The sequence below is a fragment of the Dermochelys coriacea genome, chromosome 27 (genome assembly GCF_009764565.3).
Source record: "Dermochelys coriacea isolate rDerCor1 chromosome 27, rDerCor1.pri.v4, whole genome shotgun sequence".
In the NCBI taxonomy this organism is placed as follows: Eukaryota; Metazoa; Chordata; order Testudines; family Dermochelyidae; genus Dermochelys; species Dermochelys coriacea.
Genome location: NC_050094.1, coordinates 15,994,663 through 16,009,553, shown reverse-complemented (window position 1 = coordinate 16,009,553; position 14,891 = coordinate 15,994,663). Strand labels below are relative to the sequence as shown.

Below are 14,891 nucleotides of genomic sequence, written 5' to 3'. Positions count from 1 at the left end.
ACTAAGCTTTGAGGCTCATACTTCATTCAGGTGCCTGGGTTGCTGGGAACTGACATTCACACCTTGGCTTCTGCTGCTGATCTTTGGCCTGGAGGAAGGTCATTCTGCAAGGTCATTCGACCAGGACCAGGGCATGGTTATCCTGGGAAGGCTAGACATATCTCACCAAAATGCTGTGATGGCTCAAATGAAGAGTCCACACACTGGATCTGAATAGATGCAATCTCCACCCCCGTCTCTTCAGAAAGAGTCTCATCTCCTGGGAAAAGAAGTCAGAAGTCTTCCATGCATCTTCTGCCTTCCAATACACTGCCCACTGGCCTGCTCAGCACAGCTGGGCATGGTGGGAACACGGAAGTGTTATAACCACGCCCACCCTGGCATCCTGTGTATTATCTATCATTTATATTGCAGTCATGCCTGGATGCATCAGGGCACTATTGTGCTAGGTGCTGTACAACACATGGTAAATGATGGTTTCTGCCCCCAAACAGCTCACAAGCTAATACATATGAATGACTGTGGGGGAAACCCCTAGTCTCCTGTGCTCCTTTTGATAGTTCTCCTGAGCCAATGGCTCATGAGGCTGATGTGATCAAGGCCAGTCAGTTTCATAGTCAATGGTACAGGGGAATGATGACTGCCCTAACCAACAGATCAGGTAGCCATTTTGCAGCTCGATGAGTTGGAGGTGGCTTTGATAGGAATGCGTGAATTTTTCTTTTGAAATGAAATGTCTGTTGCAATTAATCCTTTCAGGTATTAGGAGAAGAGTATGAAATTGTGTAGGTGAATGACAGGTGGCATATTTTAAGGTAAAAGGCTGGGGCTGCTCTGTTTGTCACTATTAGAGCCTTGGAGTCTCTGATGTTAACACAGTCGTGTGTGTGTTTGTGGGTGGGTGCATGTGAGAGAGAGAGAGAGAGAGTGAGTGTAATACAGTAAAGATTGCTAGGAGGACCGTTTGTATTTTTCAGAGGTATGGAAAGTAAAAAGAAGATGTTTACTGAGGCCTCTTCTTCCTCCTGCAATACTGCTACTGCCAGCTGGTTGGGAAATTAAAACACTGTAAAGCAAATAAATATTGCAGTAGAAAATCCCATCCGGTTTAGAGGTCAGAGTGTAACCATATGTTGAAATCAGAGCTGAAATAACAAAGGTTCCATTATCTCTCACCCAGGAAATGTGCCACCAGTAAAAGTCAAGTTGTTGTTTTACAGCAGTCTGCACAAGTAAGAGTGAATAGCATGGGTATCTGGTGTTAATTATTTTAAGCACAAATGGAACAGATAGACCAACAATAACCTAACTGGGAGGGTTCTTCTCATTCAGTCTCATCCTGACTATTAAACACAGATTAATATTTATAGCCTGTTTGTTGTTATGGAGGTCACAAAATAGTTAAAAATTCATGGAAAATAAAACTATCCAGGCAATTTGCCTGAGCTGAAATCTCAACAATGTAATCTCCTGCACTGAGAACTGAGTTAATATACTAAAGTCCCAACTAAAGTACACAACTGCCACGGTCCTGGGGAAGAGAGGAGGAACTATGCTGAAAGATGTTAATTGCATGATAGAGTTAAAACATTGTTCAGTCTTGTCTGTGCAGACAGTGTTGAACTGTGATTGAGCTATGTTATCAGATAAAGCTACAGCCTGATTTGGCAGAAGGGTTCAAAAATGTTTGACTGTTATGCTAAATAACAGTCTGATGCATCCACATACCAGAGAGAGAGAGAGAATGTCTTGCTCTAATCTACCATACTGAGATTCCACATTGATATTTGTGATGTGCAGAACATGTCATTATGCCTAGTTTTCATACTTACAATTATAAAGACTCACCCCTTTTTCTTTCTTTCTTTCTTGAATCTCTCTCCAGTATCAATCTTTGTCTAGGGGATAATTTCCCCTAGAACAATATCTTCTTGTAACTGAGTCCATGGCCCCATGGAACTCTAAGGAGAAATTTAAAAACTTTAGTCCACATAGGTTTATGAAAAACAGTTATTTATTTGGATATGCAAATGACATTTGAACAGGTAAATGCAAGAGATGGAGCACCTGGTTTGCACACACAAATGTTGACTGTACATGCAGGTGTTTATTTCTGGGTGTGCAAACTCAGGGACTGAAATTTTATTTTATTTTATTTTATTGGCACTAAGTTATACCAAAGAAATTGGTGTTGAAAGCCACGGTTGCCTAGCTGGTACAACGGGACAGAAGAAGTGATAAATGTGAGTGATATGTTCAAAGTCTCACTGAAACTTTAAAAAAAAAATCCTTCATAACAGGAGTGTAGATGCTTTAAAAGAAAAGGAGTACTTGTGGCACCTTAGAGACTAACAAATTTTGCTTTAAAAGCTGCTTTAAAATGACCCCCACGTTGAGTGTGAGTTGGCAAGCCTGGATGTGTGTAAGTCCTGAGGGAGTCTAATGGTGTGAGCCGTGCGTACGCCGTGCCATGCACAAAACTCAGCTCAGCACAGCTCTGGCTCCCCGCCACTTGCAGACCTTTATGAATGAACTTTGGGAGTTTTTTTATGAATGGGAGCCCCAGCCTTGAATGAATCCCAGAGTGACGCGATCTGATTGGCCCTGGAAGCCGTAGCCGCTCCCCCTTCTGCTCTGGGTGAGGGCCAAGCCGAGCTGTGATTGGCGGGCGTGTCCCAGCCCGGGGCTTCATTCACAAAGTCAATGAAACAAAGAAGCAAGAAAGCTGAGCCTGGGAAGGAGGAAATGCACCAATGGGAGGCTCCTCCCGGTCACACAACTGTCTGAGCCGCCGGCAAAGCGAGCCCTTTCCCTGGGAGCGGGACTGGGGGAACATCTGCACGCACAGCCCTCGGGGCTGAGCCGCTCCGGGAGCCCCGTCGCAGGTGAGAGGCCGGGGGGACTGGGCAGGGGTACAGGGTAGCAGTTTCCACTGGGGAGCGAGGCATCACCCCACCTCTTCGCACAAGTTTTGCCAGATGCAACACGAACGACGCCTCGTTGCACCTCACACCCAGCACTGCAGCCGGGGAGCAGGGAGGGGGCGGTGGGGCTGCTGCTGGTAACCTGCCCCCAGGGTCGTTTTAGGAAGGGGCTGAATCTTCGAGCCCCGCTCCTGTAGCTAGGACAAGCCCGTGGGGGGGCGGGGAGGGGACGATTCCACGAGGCCCAGCCTGGGACGTGGTGGGCTAAAGCAGGTGCAGCCGAGACTAAGGGGCGCGCCTTGCTTGCCCCCCAGCCCTTGTGAAACAGGTTCCCTCTGCCCGTCTCCCGCAGGTCGCTGCGCTGAGCTGGCTGCTCCATGCCCACGAGGAGTTAACGTATGGACGGGAGGATGAAAGGGTACTTGGACCAGCAAGTGCCTTACACTTTCACACACGTGAGTAGCGCTAGAGCCCCAGGGCCGAGGCTGCAGACAGCGCCCAGCTCTCAGCCCCGGGGAAAGGTGGCCCAGTCCTGACATGACTTTCCCAAGCTGGTTTGTCCTTTTCTTCAGAAACCGCCCGGAAATGGGACCCTCAGCAGCCGAGCTCTGATGGGCACCAGGAGACCCATGGACCCAGGCTTAGCACCCCCTCAGGATTCGGAAGGTAAAGGCAGTTGCAGCACCCCACTGGCAGTGGGGGGGGGGGTCAGGGCTCATGGAGACAGTGGGTGGAGGTAGCAGGGGGAGGGACAGGGCTCATGGGTAGGGAGTAGGTAGGGACCAGACCCTCCCCTCCCTCTGCTTCACTCCCCTATTTCCCTGCAGTGTTTGTGTTTCTTTCCCATCCCACATCACCAACCCTGGAGCATCCTGCTGTCAGTCCAGCCCAGGCCAGCCTTCAGTAAAGGCACCTTTCACTTTTCTTGCAGACCTCTTCCAGGATTTGAGCCAGTTTCAGGAGACTTGGCTGACAGAAGGTAGGCACCCATTCCTCTTTTTGTTTGTCTCTCATTTGTTTGTCTTTGGTGTTTGTTCTGTTCTTCCTTTACTTAGTTTGCCTAGTTCCAAACATTAAATATATTTTTCAGCCTGGCCAAACTCTGGTCTTGTGTAAATCAAGGATTATGAATCACACTATTGTGCTGGGTATTTGCTTATGAATGGAACTTCGCCCTTGGCCCATTTTCAGTGTCTGCTGGCAACTGCTGGGATTTTGTGTTAATTTGTCACTTATCTTTGTTAATTGCCAAAACACTGATGATTTCTTTAATAAACAATGGAATGTTGCCTTTAGTTTTGGGAGCAAAATGCTCTTCTGCTAATTCAGAAAAGCCAGTGCTCTGAGGAGGTTGTCTTGGAATTTCTTTGTGTCTCTAAACTGTGTATTTAGTTTTGTTGTCTAAACTGTTTTGCCTTTTGACTTCAGCACTGAAGGGAAATTATAAAATCTCTATTAGCCCAATTAATTTAAATTGCAACTAATTCTAAGTGGTCTTTTGTATTTGCTTTAACTGCAACGCTACCAGCGGCCTGTCCTCTGAAAGAGTTAAAATGTTTGTTTAATTTACTTATTAGCTGAAGAAGTACTCTTGTGTCTCAGAAAGCCCCTAGTATGTTGTTGGTACTTAACAAATATTTAATAATAATATTCTAAATACATATGGTAATCTGAGCAGCAATCTTTCCCCTAATTCTACCACAACAAGAAAATATACTCCTGCAAAAGCAGGATTTTTTTAAACAAAAATTTGTCAATTGAATACAAAAAATTGGCTTTTATTTTTAAAAAAATGTTTTCTATTCAGTTAAAACCAAAGTGAGAAGACTTTTTGATCAGGCAACGTTCAGGAATGCAGGCTTCATGGACACAAAATATCATCTGGAGGCCAGTCCAGGATTATAATACCCATTGTGTTCATGCTACAAGGGAAAAAGAGGATAATTTGCTTGAAGTCCATCTATGTAAATACCCTTCATACACTCAGATTATGAAAATAGTTCTTTTAACTCTCAAAAACTGTAGAGGTGTTAGTAAAAGGACTTCATGTCAGACTGGGTTCTGGTGGAGTTTCAGTTCTGGGCCTTCTGCTCTCTGATAGTTGTTTTAAATTTGACACCATTAAAATTGGACGAGCTTGCACAGAATCTCTTGTGCATGCCCCGCAGTAACTAATTTGTGAAATTACTAAAGGGGAAGGAGAAGCCACATCAAGGTCTCACTGCTATGGACAGAGATAAGATATCATTAGATAGTAATGCAAACCACAAAAAAATAAACTGAAGAAATTATGACAGGTTCCAGAGTAGCAGCCATGTTAGTCTGTATTCGCAAAAAGAAAAGGAGAACTTGTGGCACCTTAGAGACTAACAAATTTATTTGAGCATAAGCTTTCGTGAGCTACAGGTCACTTCATTGGATGTTTGGAAAAATATTTTCCACCAAATGCATCCGATGAAGTGAGCTGTAGCTCATGAAAGCTTATGCTCAAATAAATTTGTTAGTCTCTAAGTTGCCACAAGTCCTCCTTTTCTTTTTTGCGAATACAGACTAACACGGCTGCTACTCTAAAACCTAATGGTTAGAGTGCTGGACTGGAAGAAAGAACTTCTGGATTCTGTTTCCCAGCTTTTGTCACCAGCTTTCTGTGTGACCTTGGACAAGCCAATTCACCTCTCTGATCTTCAACTTCCCCACTTGCAAATTCGTAATAAATATTAATCCTTTGCACGTCTATTATAACCTGCCATTCCAGGATCTCAAAGCACTTTACTGACAGTGATGAATGAACCTCTGTGAAGTATGTATTGCAATTCCCCTTTTGAGGCATGGAGAATCTCAGAGACTTGCTCCAGGTCGCACAGCAAGGAACAGACTCCAGGTCTCCTGATACTTGGTTGCACGGTATAACTGTAAGACCACACTCCCAGTCATGGGTGATAATATGGACCCACTTTACCCAGGCAATAAGTGTTTGTAAAGTGCTGTGTCATCTTTGGATGAAAATGCAGAGTTGTTATATTTGATTATTGAATATTTGGAGATGGGAAAATGAGATTTTTTTGCAGGGAGGAGTTGGTGGACTGGGGTAGACATTTCCCTTCCTCTGCCAAGGAAAGCAATGGATACAGTATATATTAGGGAGCGAAGAGAAGACCATCCATAATAAGTCTGTGAAGCTGCCTGCACCATACCAAACCCTACGGACTTTCCATTCTCACCACCTCTTTGTCTTTCATAAGATGCAACTTCCAGCGCAAAACTAAAGAGAAATCTTGAGCTTCCCAGTTATTTATAGACCACCTGCATTATAAGAAATGACCAACTATAACAAAAATAATTGTATTTATTTGTAAAAAAGTGAAATGCTGTTTCTGTGGACACAGTTCTCCTGGAAACTGCTAAACTGCTAGTATTTTAAATCTAGCTCACTGAGTCTAGTCAGAGTCCAACTGGAGCCCTAGTTGAGATTGTGCATATGCTTTAACAATCCGGGTTCCGTTCCTTAGACTGTAAGTTTGTGGGGAAGTGGCTCTTCAGCTAATCTGAGAAGCTGTAAATTTGTAAATGAAATAAACAAATTGCAGGCTGAGGATTTAAGTCCCAATTTCCCTGAGGAGAGCTCCTCTCTCAAGCAGGCTATTATTTGTTCTCCGTACTCGCATTCATTGACGTGTTTGATAATCAGTTATTATCTAATGTCTGTGTATGTGGAGCTATCTGCTAGCATTTTTGTATCAGATTTAGACAATTCTAAACTACAGACATATCTTTGAACAGTGCAAAGGAAAACTGACAAATTTAAGAATTATGAATAATGTGAAAAAAGTGAAATTTTTAAATATTTTATATATTTCCTGCCTCCACCTCATGCAGTTGAGAAATATAGCTTTGTGCTAAAGGCTTCCTGCAATTACTTTTAAAATAAAATACCGCAGGAAGGAACCAACTTGTAAATATAAAATCAGGAATTAGTTTGTGCCAAGCATCCAGCTATGCACAAAATAAAAAAATTAAGTATGTAACTTAACTTTGTTCTACAATTAGTTTAATTCAGGAGGTTTTTATAGCAGCAAATAGGGCCCAATTTCCACATTGCACTGGTATAAATCACCAATCTCTGTACATATGTAAGTCTTTTTTAGCAGACACTGGAATCTTAGGCCTTATAACCACAACTTTGACGCTCTTTTCCACATCACTTTCTGTCTGAATTGGAGTATGTTAGAATGAAATGTGACTCTAGCTGTAGATAACTGTGGAACTAGTTTTGTGCCAAAGCTTTCATAAACGTGACTCAGGATTCAAAGATGCAAAAGCTTCCCCGGAGAAAAGTTTCTGTACTTTCCTTAGTTGTCTGTGCTGACTCCATCTCTGTTTTTAGAACCAGTGGGGAAGCAGGATGGGGGAAATATTCTTCTTTGTGTGACTCTGGTCTGAATGTGTTGGTTGTAACCCTAGGGAGCCCGTAAGTGCTATGGGATAAGATGGGGCAAGTGTTGATGGATTCAGGTTAAGTGACTAAAATAAGTCAGGAGAGAGGCTATGAGAAGCCTGTTTAGTTCCCAGCTCTCTTGGAAGCACATCTGGTGGCTTAGGGGCAAAGAGGTTGGAAATAAATTTCTTGGTTCTGTTGCAGTTATGTGAGATGGAGAACAAATTTGGAGAATTATGTTTCTCATGTAAGTGAAACTGACTGACAGCTCTGGCTTCAGGGCACGGGGCCTGTTGGTGCATCTTCCCACTGCCCTCCTCCAGCCCTACAGGGCAGTAGCTCTCAATCTTTCCAGACTCCTGTACTCCTTTCAGGAGTCTGATTTAGCTGGTGTACCCCCAAGTTCCACCTCACTTAAAAACTACTTGCTTACAAAATCAGACATAAAAATACAAGTGTCACAGCACAGTATTACTGTACAATTGCTTACCTTCTCATTTTTACAATATGATTATAAAAAAAATCCATTGGAATATAAATATTGTACTTACATTTCAGTGTATAGTATATAGAATAGTATAAACACATCATTGTATGAAATTTTAGTCTGTACTGACATCACTCGTGCTTTTTATGTAGCTTGTTGTAAAACTAAGCAAATATCTAGATGTGTTGCTGTTCTCCCTGAAAGATCTCTGGGTACCCACATGGGTACGCATACCCCTGGCTGAGTGCCACACTACACCTCAGAGTTGCATTCCAGCCATTCCCCTTCTGTTTGATTCCTCCATCTCAGAGCAGACACCATCCACTCTGTGGGGCTGAGATATGGACCATTGCCCTTTGTTCTCTGTTACCCTGGGTAAAACTGTCAGCAGCCCAGGACAGGCAGCTGGCCATGATGCTCTATTAAAAATAACAGAATAGACACAGTCTCTCCGGGCAATAGACTGAGATCCTCAAACTCAGCTCATCTGTTGCTGAGACTGAATTTTAACCTACAGTCCCCTTGGTGCTATTGTCCAACTACTGCGTGGAACCTGGGTGCCCTCGTCAGTCACTTGCAATGACAGAGTTCTCAAAGACTGTTCACTCTTTGAATTCTGTAGGAATTTTCTTTTCTTCACTCTTGGTTCCACTTAGAGCCATGCAGATTATTTCAAATGACAGTAATTTGAGCTGGCAGAGTTTTACTGGCTCCAGTCTAGGTTGTTACTCAGGCCAGTACTGGGTTATTCCCTACAGTATATTTCTGGGGTGCTTTGTCCAATCTAGTTTTAAGTGCCTCACGTGGCTGGGTTTCCACCCGTGGATGTAGCTGGCACCTAGTCCTACTATTGTAGCATTCAGGCAGCTGCTAGTCCTGCCTTACCTCTGTCCTTTAAAGTGTATGGTATCTATCCCACTTTCTGCAGTGCAGTTGAAAATAGTTTTGTCCATTCAGCACTAGCCGCCGAAGTGTTTTCAGCAGCAATTTGATAGAGGCTTTGGGGAACAAGCATGCGCAGCTGGTACTCGTTTTCCTGCTGTGCAAAGGCCCAGGAAATGCTTTTAAGAAATAATAATAAAACATTAGCCAGGGCTGATCTGTCTGGTCTGTATTGTCTCAAAGACTATTTCGTTTATGGCAATGGGCAGGTGCTTGGTCCTTTGGCAGATATCTTATGGACATGCCCTTTGCGGTCTCCGTACTGCACTAGTGACCCGACGGTGTGTAACGGCAGGTCTGTCTGAGCGAGGCTCAGGACTCTGTCCCTATTTGTGTGTTCCAGAAAGCAGAGTTAACACTTAGCTAAGAGGAATTGGAAGAGTGGGCAGTGTGCACACAATCGCTGGTTGCCACCCTGATTCCAGCTCTGTCCCTGGGAGACTGTCTTGGGCTCTTACTGAAATGTTTCCTGATATTCAGCCTACAACTTCCCCTGACCATTCAAGTGAGCTGGTTGGTTTTAGTTCTATCCCCTGGGATCACACCCTAGTTTTCTCCCATCCTATGCTCTTCAGAGACTTGCAGCTGTTTTTCATTCCCTCCTGCCCCCATCTACATTACCAACATTTTCCTCTATTTCACCTCCACTAGTGGTGCCAATGCAGAGAAGGATCTTGATGCTGCCGCTGTGGTCACATAGACCTGCTCTGAGCAATGTTGGCATCAAGGTGTTAGTGCACTAGCAGCTGCTGGAGCCCTGTTGATACTGGAGCCCTAGGGGAGCTGGACCCTTGGGAGCAATGGCAGAAGCAGCCATAGTTGCTATTTGTCCAAGCAATGCACATTTACCTCTCATCATTGCTTTTTGTGAATCAGCTCGGTTGTGCTGCACTTTTTAGTTCCTGTTGCTTTATTGGCATATTCCTGGCTGGAGCAAATGAAATGTCACATGCTCTTGGAATGTTAAAAACAGGTTACAAAAAATTTGTACCAAAGGAAACTTTCCCATCCTAGGTTTCAGAGTAGCAGCCGTGTTAGTCTGTATTCTCAAAAAGAAAAGGAGTACTTGTGGCACCTTAGAGACTAACAAATTTATTAGAGCATAAGCTTTCGTGAGCTACAGCTCACTTCATCGGATGCATCCGATGAAGTGAGCTGTAGCTCACGAAAGCTTATGCTCTAATAAATTTGTTAGTCTCTAAGGTGCCACAAGTACTCCTTTTCTTTTCCCATCCTAAGTGGTGTCGATCAGAGAGCTGTTCATGCACTTGCTGCTACCGTCTCTGCCCCAATATGGCTCCTGCTGGAGACACAATAAGTCCCCTCCTGCCCCCCGTGTGTCATGGGGCAGTTAGGATGGTCATTTTAAATTACACTAAACCACCTTTTTTATGTCAGTGTTTAAGAGTTACAGCAAAAATGTGCTCCCTGCTGTGCAACAAGAGTGACCTCCAGTGGCAATCCAGGCTGCTCCTAAGTACGGTGTCCATGGGCCTGTCCCCAGGGAGCACTTTCAGCTCTTCCTAGTTCAACTTGCATCTATGGTCAGCGATACATATTTGTCATTGTGAGTCCCAACAGTTGGGATTCCAGGTGGGATCAACTCCCTTCCAGCAGGCTGGAACCCTCTTTGCCGGGTTTCCTGCAAAGCTTGTTCCTTCGGGTTTTCTCAGCACTATCACTCTACTGCTGGGAAACTCAGAGGGGCAGTTCGCTTCAGACAGTTTCTCTGTTCAGTTCCCTTTGAGTCACTTCCAGTTTTTCGTGGGACTTTATCGCCCCTCTCCAGAAAGGAGGAAGCTGTGCACTTCATTTTTGGGGCTGGTGAATGGTGGGGCTAACAGCTAGTACCCCTGGGGTGTAGCTCTCTGTTTAGCAGCAGTAGAATCTGACACTGGTCGCTGCAGCTGACAGGCCAGGTCCCTGCACTGTCTTCTCCACTTATCTGTGATACCAGGGAAATCCTTGTCTGGTTTCACTCCCCTGCATGATTTTCACTAGCCTTGAACTTTGGTTTGTAGAGTTAACTGGAAAAAAGAACAAAACAACTTGCGCAAAAACTATCAGTTTGCAAGTTTCCTAACTAGGTTTAAATGCGGACCCCTAGATCTCTCCCGAGAACATACCTCCGCAACTAGACACTGTGCTGCATCTTATTGTTCCTTAACCTGCAGAGCCTGATGTCTCCACGCCTCAGCTTCTTGACAATACAGATGAAAAACTTTGGATATGGAACACTTTCAGCCCATGAGGAAGAGCAGCATTGTTCCAGCCCGGCCTGGCAAAGATTAGTGCTATTGTCTCCTTTGGTGTCACTGTCAGTTTCCCCCCGCCCCCATTAGTTTCTGACAAGACTAGAGGTGGTGGCAGCATCTCTTTAATCTGTTATATGCAAGTAATACAGTAGCTGGTTGTTTAGACCCAAAATATTGCCTAAAAGTTATAACTTCCTCCAGGCCATAAACTTCTCTTTTTACCTGTAATAAAATAAACTCCCTGCTCTAGCCAAGGTGAGAACACTAGCTGTTATTTTCTAGTTCCTTAAGAAACCAAGTGAGTTTTTTCCTCTTTCTCCTGCAGCGGCAGCAAAGAGACGCTATTCTCTGAGCTGGGCTGGCTGATCTACCTCACTGATGCTGTGAACAAACTAATAGTAATAATATGTATTATTATCTTTAAATTAGGCTCTGGGTCCTCCCCGCCCCTTGTAGGTGTAGGTGCTGTCTACATTACAAAGTGCAGCTATGCTGTGATCTGTTTTCAGGATTCATCTATATTAGAAATACCACCAAGATTTGCCTCTGACAGTGACATTATCTGTGGACCTGGCCATGATTAGAGAGCTCATTTGCTCTTAGATCATAGTCCTGTGCGCTGCCCACTAGATCACTCTTAGAGTACAGAAAATGAGCTATGTTCCTTTCAGCTCTATTAGACACACAAAAGTTAGTTTTTTCACATAAAATCCATCTTTCCCAAGTGGACAAGGGCAAAAGCCAGTAAATACATCATGTTTCTCCCTTTGTTTGTAAAACCCAGTTCAAAGTTCTCATTGCTTTTAGAAGCATCTTTTCAACAAGAAAAGCAAAGCTGTATTCAAAACACACAAACCACTAGCAAGTGAGCAAATTTGATCTTTGCTGTCCAAATCTAGCATTTAAAATGCATGAAACAGAGCACATGTAAATGTCGAGAATGTCCATGTTGCTTATAGAAAAGGAGTACTTGTGGCACCTTAGAGACTAACAAATTTATTTTAGTCTCTAAGGTGCCACGAGTACTCCTTTTCTTTTTGCGAATACAGACTAACACGGCTGCTACTCTGAAATCTGTCATGTTGTTTATCTCTGCTAGGCAAAGAAATATATATTTTCACTAAGCAGAAGGAGTAGGGTTGCCATGTCTCTGTGCGTATGTGATATACATTTTTCCTGCATCATAGTGCCATGATACAAAATATATTTCAGGGAAATATCCCATGGAAATCGAAATGGATGTCGAGAGCAGCTCTTCTGAATCATGTTGTGATGTAACTTTTACAAGCCTGGTCTTAAATACTCACAGTGAGATTGCAAGTCTCAATTTCTGAACTGCACAGTCTTTCTTCTAGTACTTTAGCCTCATTTAGACTAAAGTTCAGCACCTTCTCCTACAACTTCTTGCTAAGTCTCCTTTATTTCTATTTTTAAAGTTTCTATAGGATTTTGATCGTCTCATTTTAAACCTCAACAGATGAGCTGCTGCAGTCTGACTCTCATTTTCCTTACAGATTGTTCAAATTTATATTTATATACATATGGATATTTTTTTCCTCTGTGGTCTAACTAGAACATCTCACCATAGTCAGTGGCTTGGTTCCTTAATTTGTTTCATACAGAAATGCTTAAAGGAATACTGTCAACTTGAATCGGGTCTCATATTTAATTTTTATTTTCTTTTTTAAAAACCCAAGCTTTTATAAAAATGTGAGAGTAAAATAAATGTTTCCACCATTTTAAAAAAATTTCAGACAAACAGGTTTTTTGGAAAGGCTCAAAACCCGAGCAATGCAGAGCCATAAACCTGACAATGAAACTAGATATAAACAAAAGATGAACCATTGGCTAAGTCCACATAAATTGCATCCACAATTTTTTTAAAGGGTAACATTAAAATCTATTAATCTATTCTTTGGCCCCATGCTATTTAATATCTTTATCACTGACCTGGCTAAAAACCCCAAAGTCATCACCAATAAAGTTTGCAGATGACAGAAAAATTGGAGGAGTAGTAAACAATGAAGAGGACAGATTTCTGATTCAGAGCGATCAGGATCACTCAGTAAACTGGGCACAAGCAAACAATGTGCATTTTAATGTTGTTTTTCAAGAAGATTTGCTCTAGGAATTATTTTGGGACAATTCTATGACCTGTGCAATATAGGTCAGACTACACGATCACAAGGGTCCCTTCTGGCTTTAGAATCTATGAGTCTCCTCACCCAGCTAAGAGAAATACAAAAAGTGAATAAAGAGCATAATATTCCATAATATTGAGTGTTCCTAGTAACCTAGGGAAATAAATGTACCTGCTTGAAATTTGTTTTCAAGTTCTAAAGTTCTGGGGCCTAATTATCCCATCAGCAGGATCAGTCAATGGGAATTGTGTGTGTTCTATTGACAGGATAATGGGGGGCAGCTCCATGTCCCTCTAGTTCTAACCTCTTCTTCCATTATTGGAGCTTTATCTGAGGGATAGGGCTCCGTGTCTGTCACGGAGGTTGCAGAAGTCACAGATTCTGTGACTTGCCGCGACCTCCATGACTTCTGCAGTCACCAGTGTGGCTGACCCTGTGCTCAGGCAGACCTGGGGACAGCCACACCGGCCGCTGCTCGAGTTGCTCTGCAGCCAACTGCTTGGGCAACCCCGGGGCCAGCCACACCGGCCATTGCTTGGACAGCCCCAGGCAGCTGGCCCCGGGGACTGCCTGAGCAGCGATCCTGGGGATGGTAGGAGCAGCTGCTGCTCAGCAGCCCTGGCAGCGATCCTGGGAGCTGCCAGAGCAGTGCCAGTTGGGCAGCCCCGGGGGTGCCCAGAGCAAGCAGCCACTGCTCAGTGGCCCGAGAGGCTGGTGCTGTTGACTCCCACCCGCAGAGCAGCGGCCCTCCCTGTGACACCCCCCCCCCCCCGCAGCAGTGGCCCCCCACCTAAGTTTTAGTCAGGGATATTTATAGTACAAGGCCGTGAATTTTTATTTATTGCCCATGACTTGTCCATGACTTTTACTAAAAATACTCCTGACTCCATGCATCTGACGAAATGGGTTCTAGCCCACAAAAGCTTAGGCCCAAATAAATTTGTTAGTTTCTAAGGTGCCACAAGGACTCCTCATTATTTTTCCTGACTAAATCGTAGCCTTACTGTTGGAGCTAGCAGTGATAAATCTCGTATGGTGCTTCTGGCTGCTCTAACCCCTTGCAGTGAAACTTGATGTAGGGTGGTGGTTCTCAGGTCCCGTCATAGAGCTTCGTTACCAGGGTGGTTTTGATGCAAAGGATTCTTGCTTCTTGCCCCACTCGTATTTGTGTGCTCTTGATGTGTGTGTTCATTTGCTCTGAAGATTGTCTAAAGGCCTGGTACTGATGATGTGTCAGTGCAGTGGAACTGGACAATCAGGTGCCGGTTGGAGGGACTATGTATCCTAACCCTTGTCCTATGGCTTTGCTGTGGGAATCATAGGCGCCGACTCCATGGGTGCTCTGGGGCTGGAGCGCGGCCCTGCCCCCACACCCAGCTCACCTCCGCCTCGGCTCCACCTCCACCTCCTCCCCTGAGCGCACCACATGCCCACATTTCCCCCCTAGCTCCCAGCGCTTGTGCCACAAAACAGCTGTTTCACATGGCTGGGAGGGAGGGGGAGGAGGGGGAACACATCACGCTTGGGGAAGAGGTGGGGCCAGGGCGGGCATTTGGGGAAGGGGTCCAGTAGGGGCAGGGAGCGGGTGGAGTTGGGGCAGGGACTTTTGGGAAGGGGTTGGAATGGGGGGCCAGGGCAGGGGTGGGGAAGGGGTGGAGTCAGGGCAGGGCGGAGGGGGCGCGAGCACCCACTGGCACTGGGGAAAGT

General features: G+C 44.5%; 1 protein-coding gene across 6 annotated transcripts in view; it reads left to right on the top strand.

The window, feature by feature from the left end:
• The first annotated feature begins 2,696 nt into the window (after window positions 1-2,696).
• Window positions 2,697-14,891, top strand: part of ETV4 (ETS variant transcription factor 4) — a 45,499-nt gene continuing 33,304 nt past the window's right edge. For all 6 annotated transcript variants that reach the window (XM_043503455.1, XM_038385553.2, XM_043503453.1 and 3 more), the window contains exons 1-4: window positions 2,697-2,885; window positions 3,277-3,379; window positions 3,497-3,590; window positions 3,856-3,903. In XM_043503455.1, coding sequence (XP_043359390.1) covers window positions 3,323-3,379; window positions 3,497-3,590; window positions 3,856-3,903 — 199 coding nt within the window. In that variant the 5' untranslated portion in view covers window positions 2,697-2,885; window positions 3,277-3,322. The remainder of the gene's footprint in view (window positions 2,886-3,276; window positions 3,380-3,496; window positions 3,591-3,855; window positions 3,904-14,891) is intronic.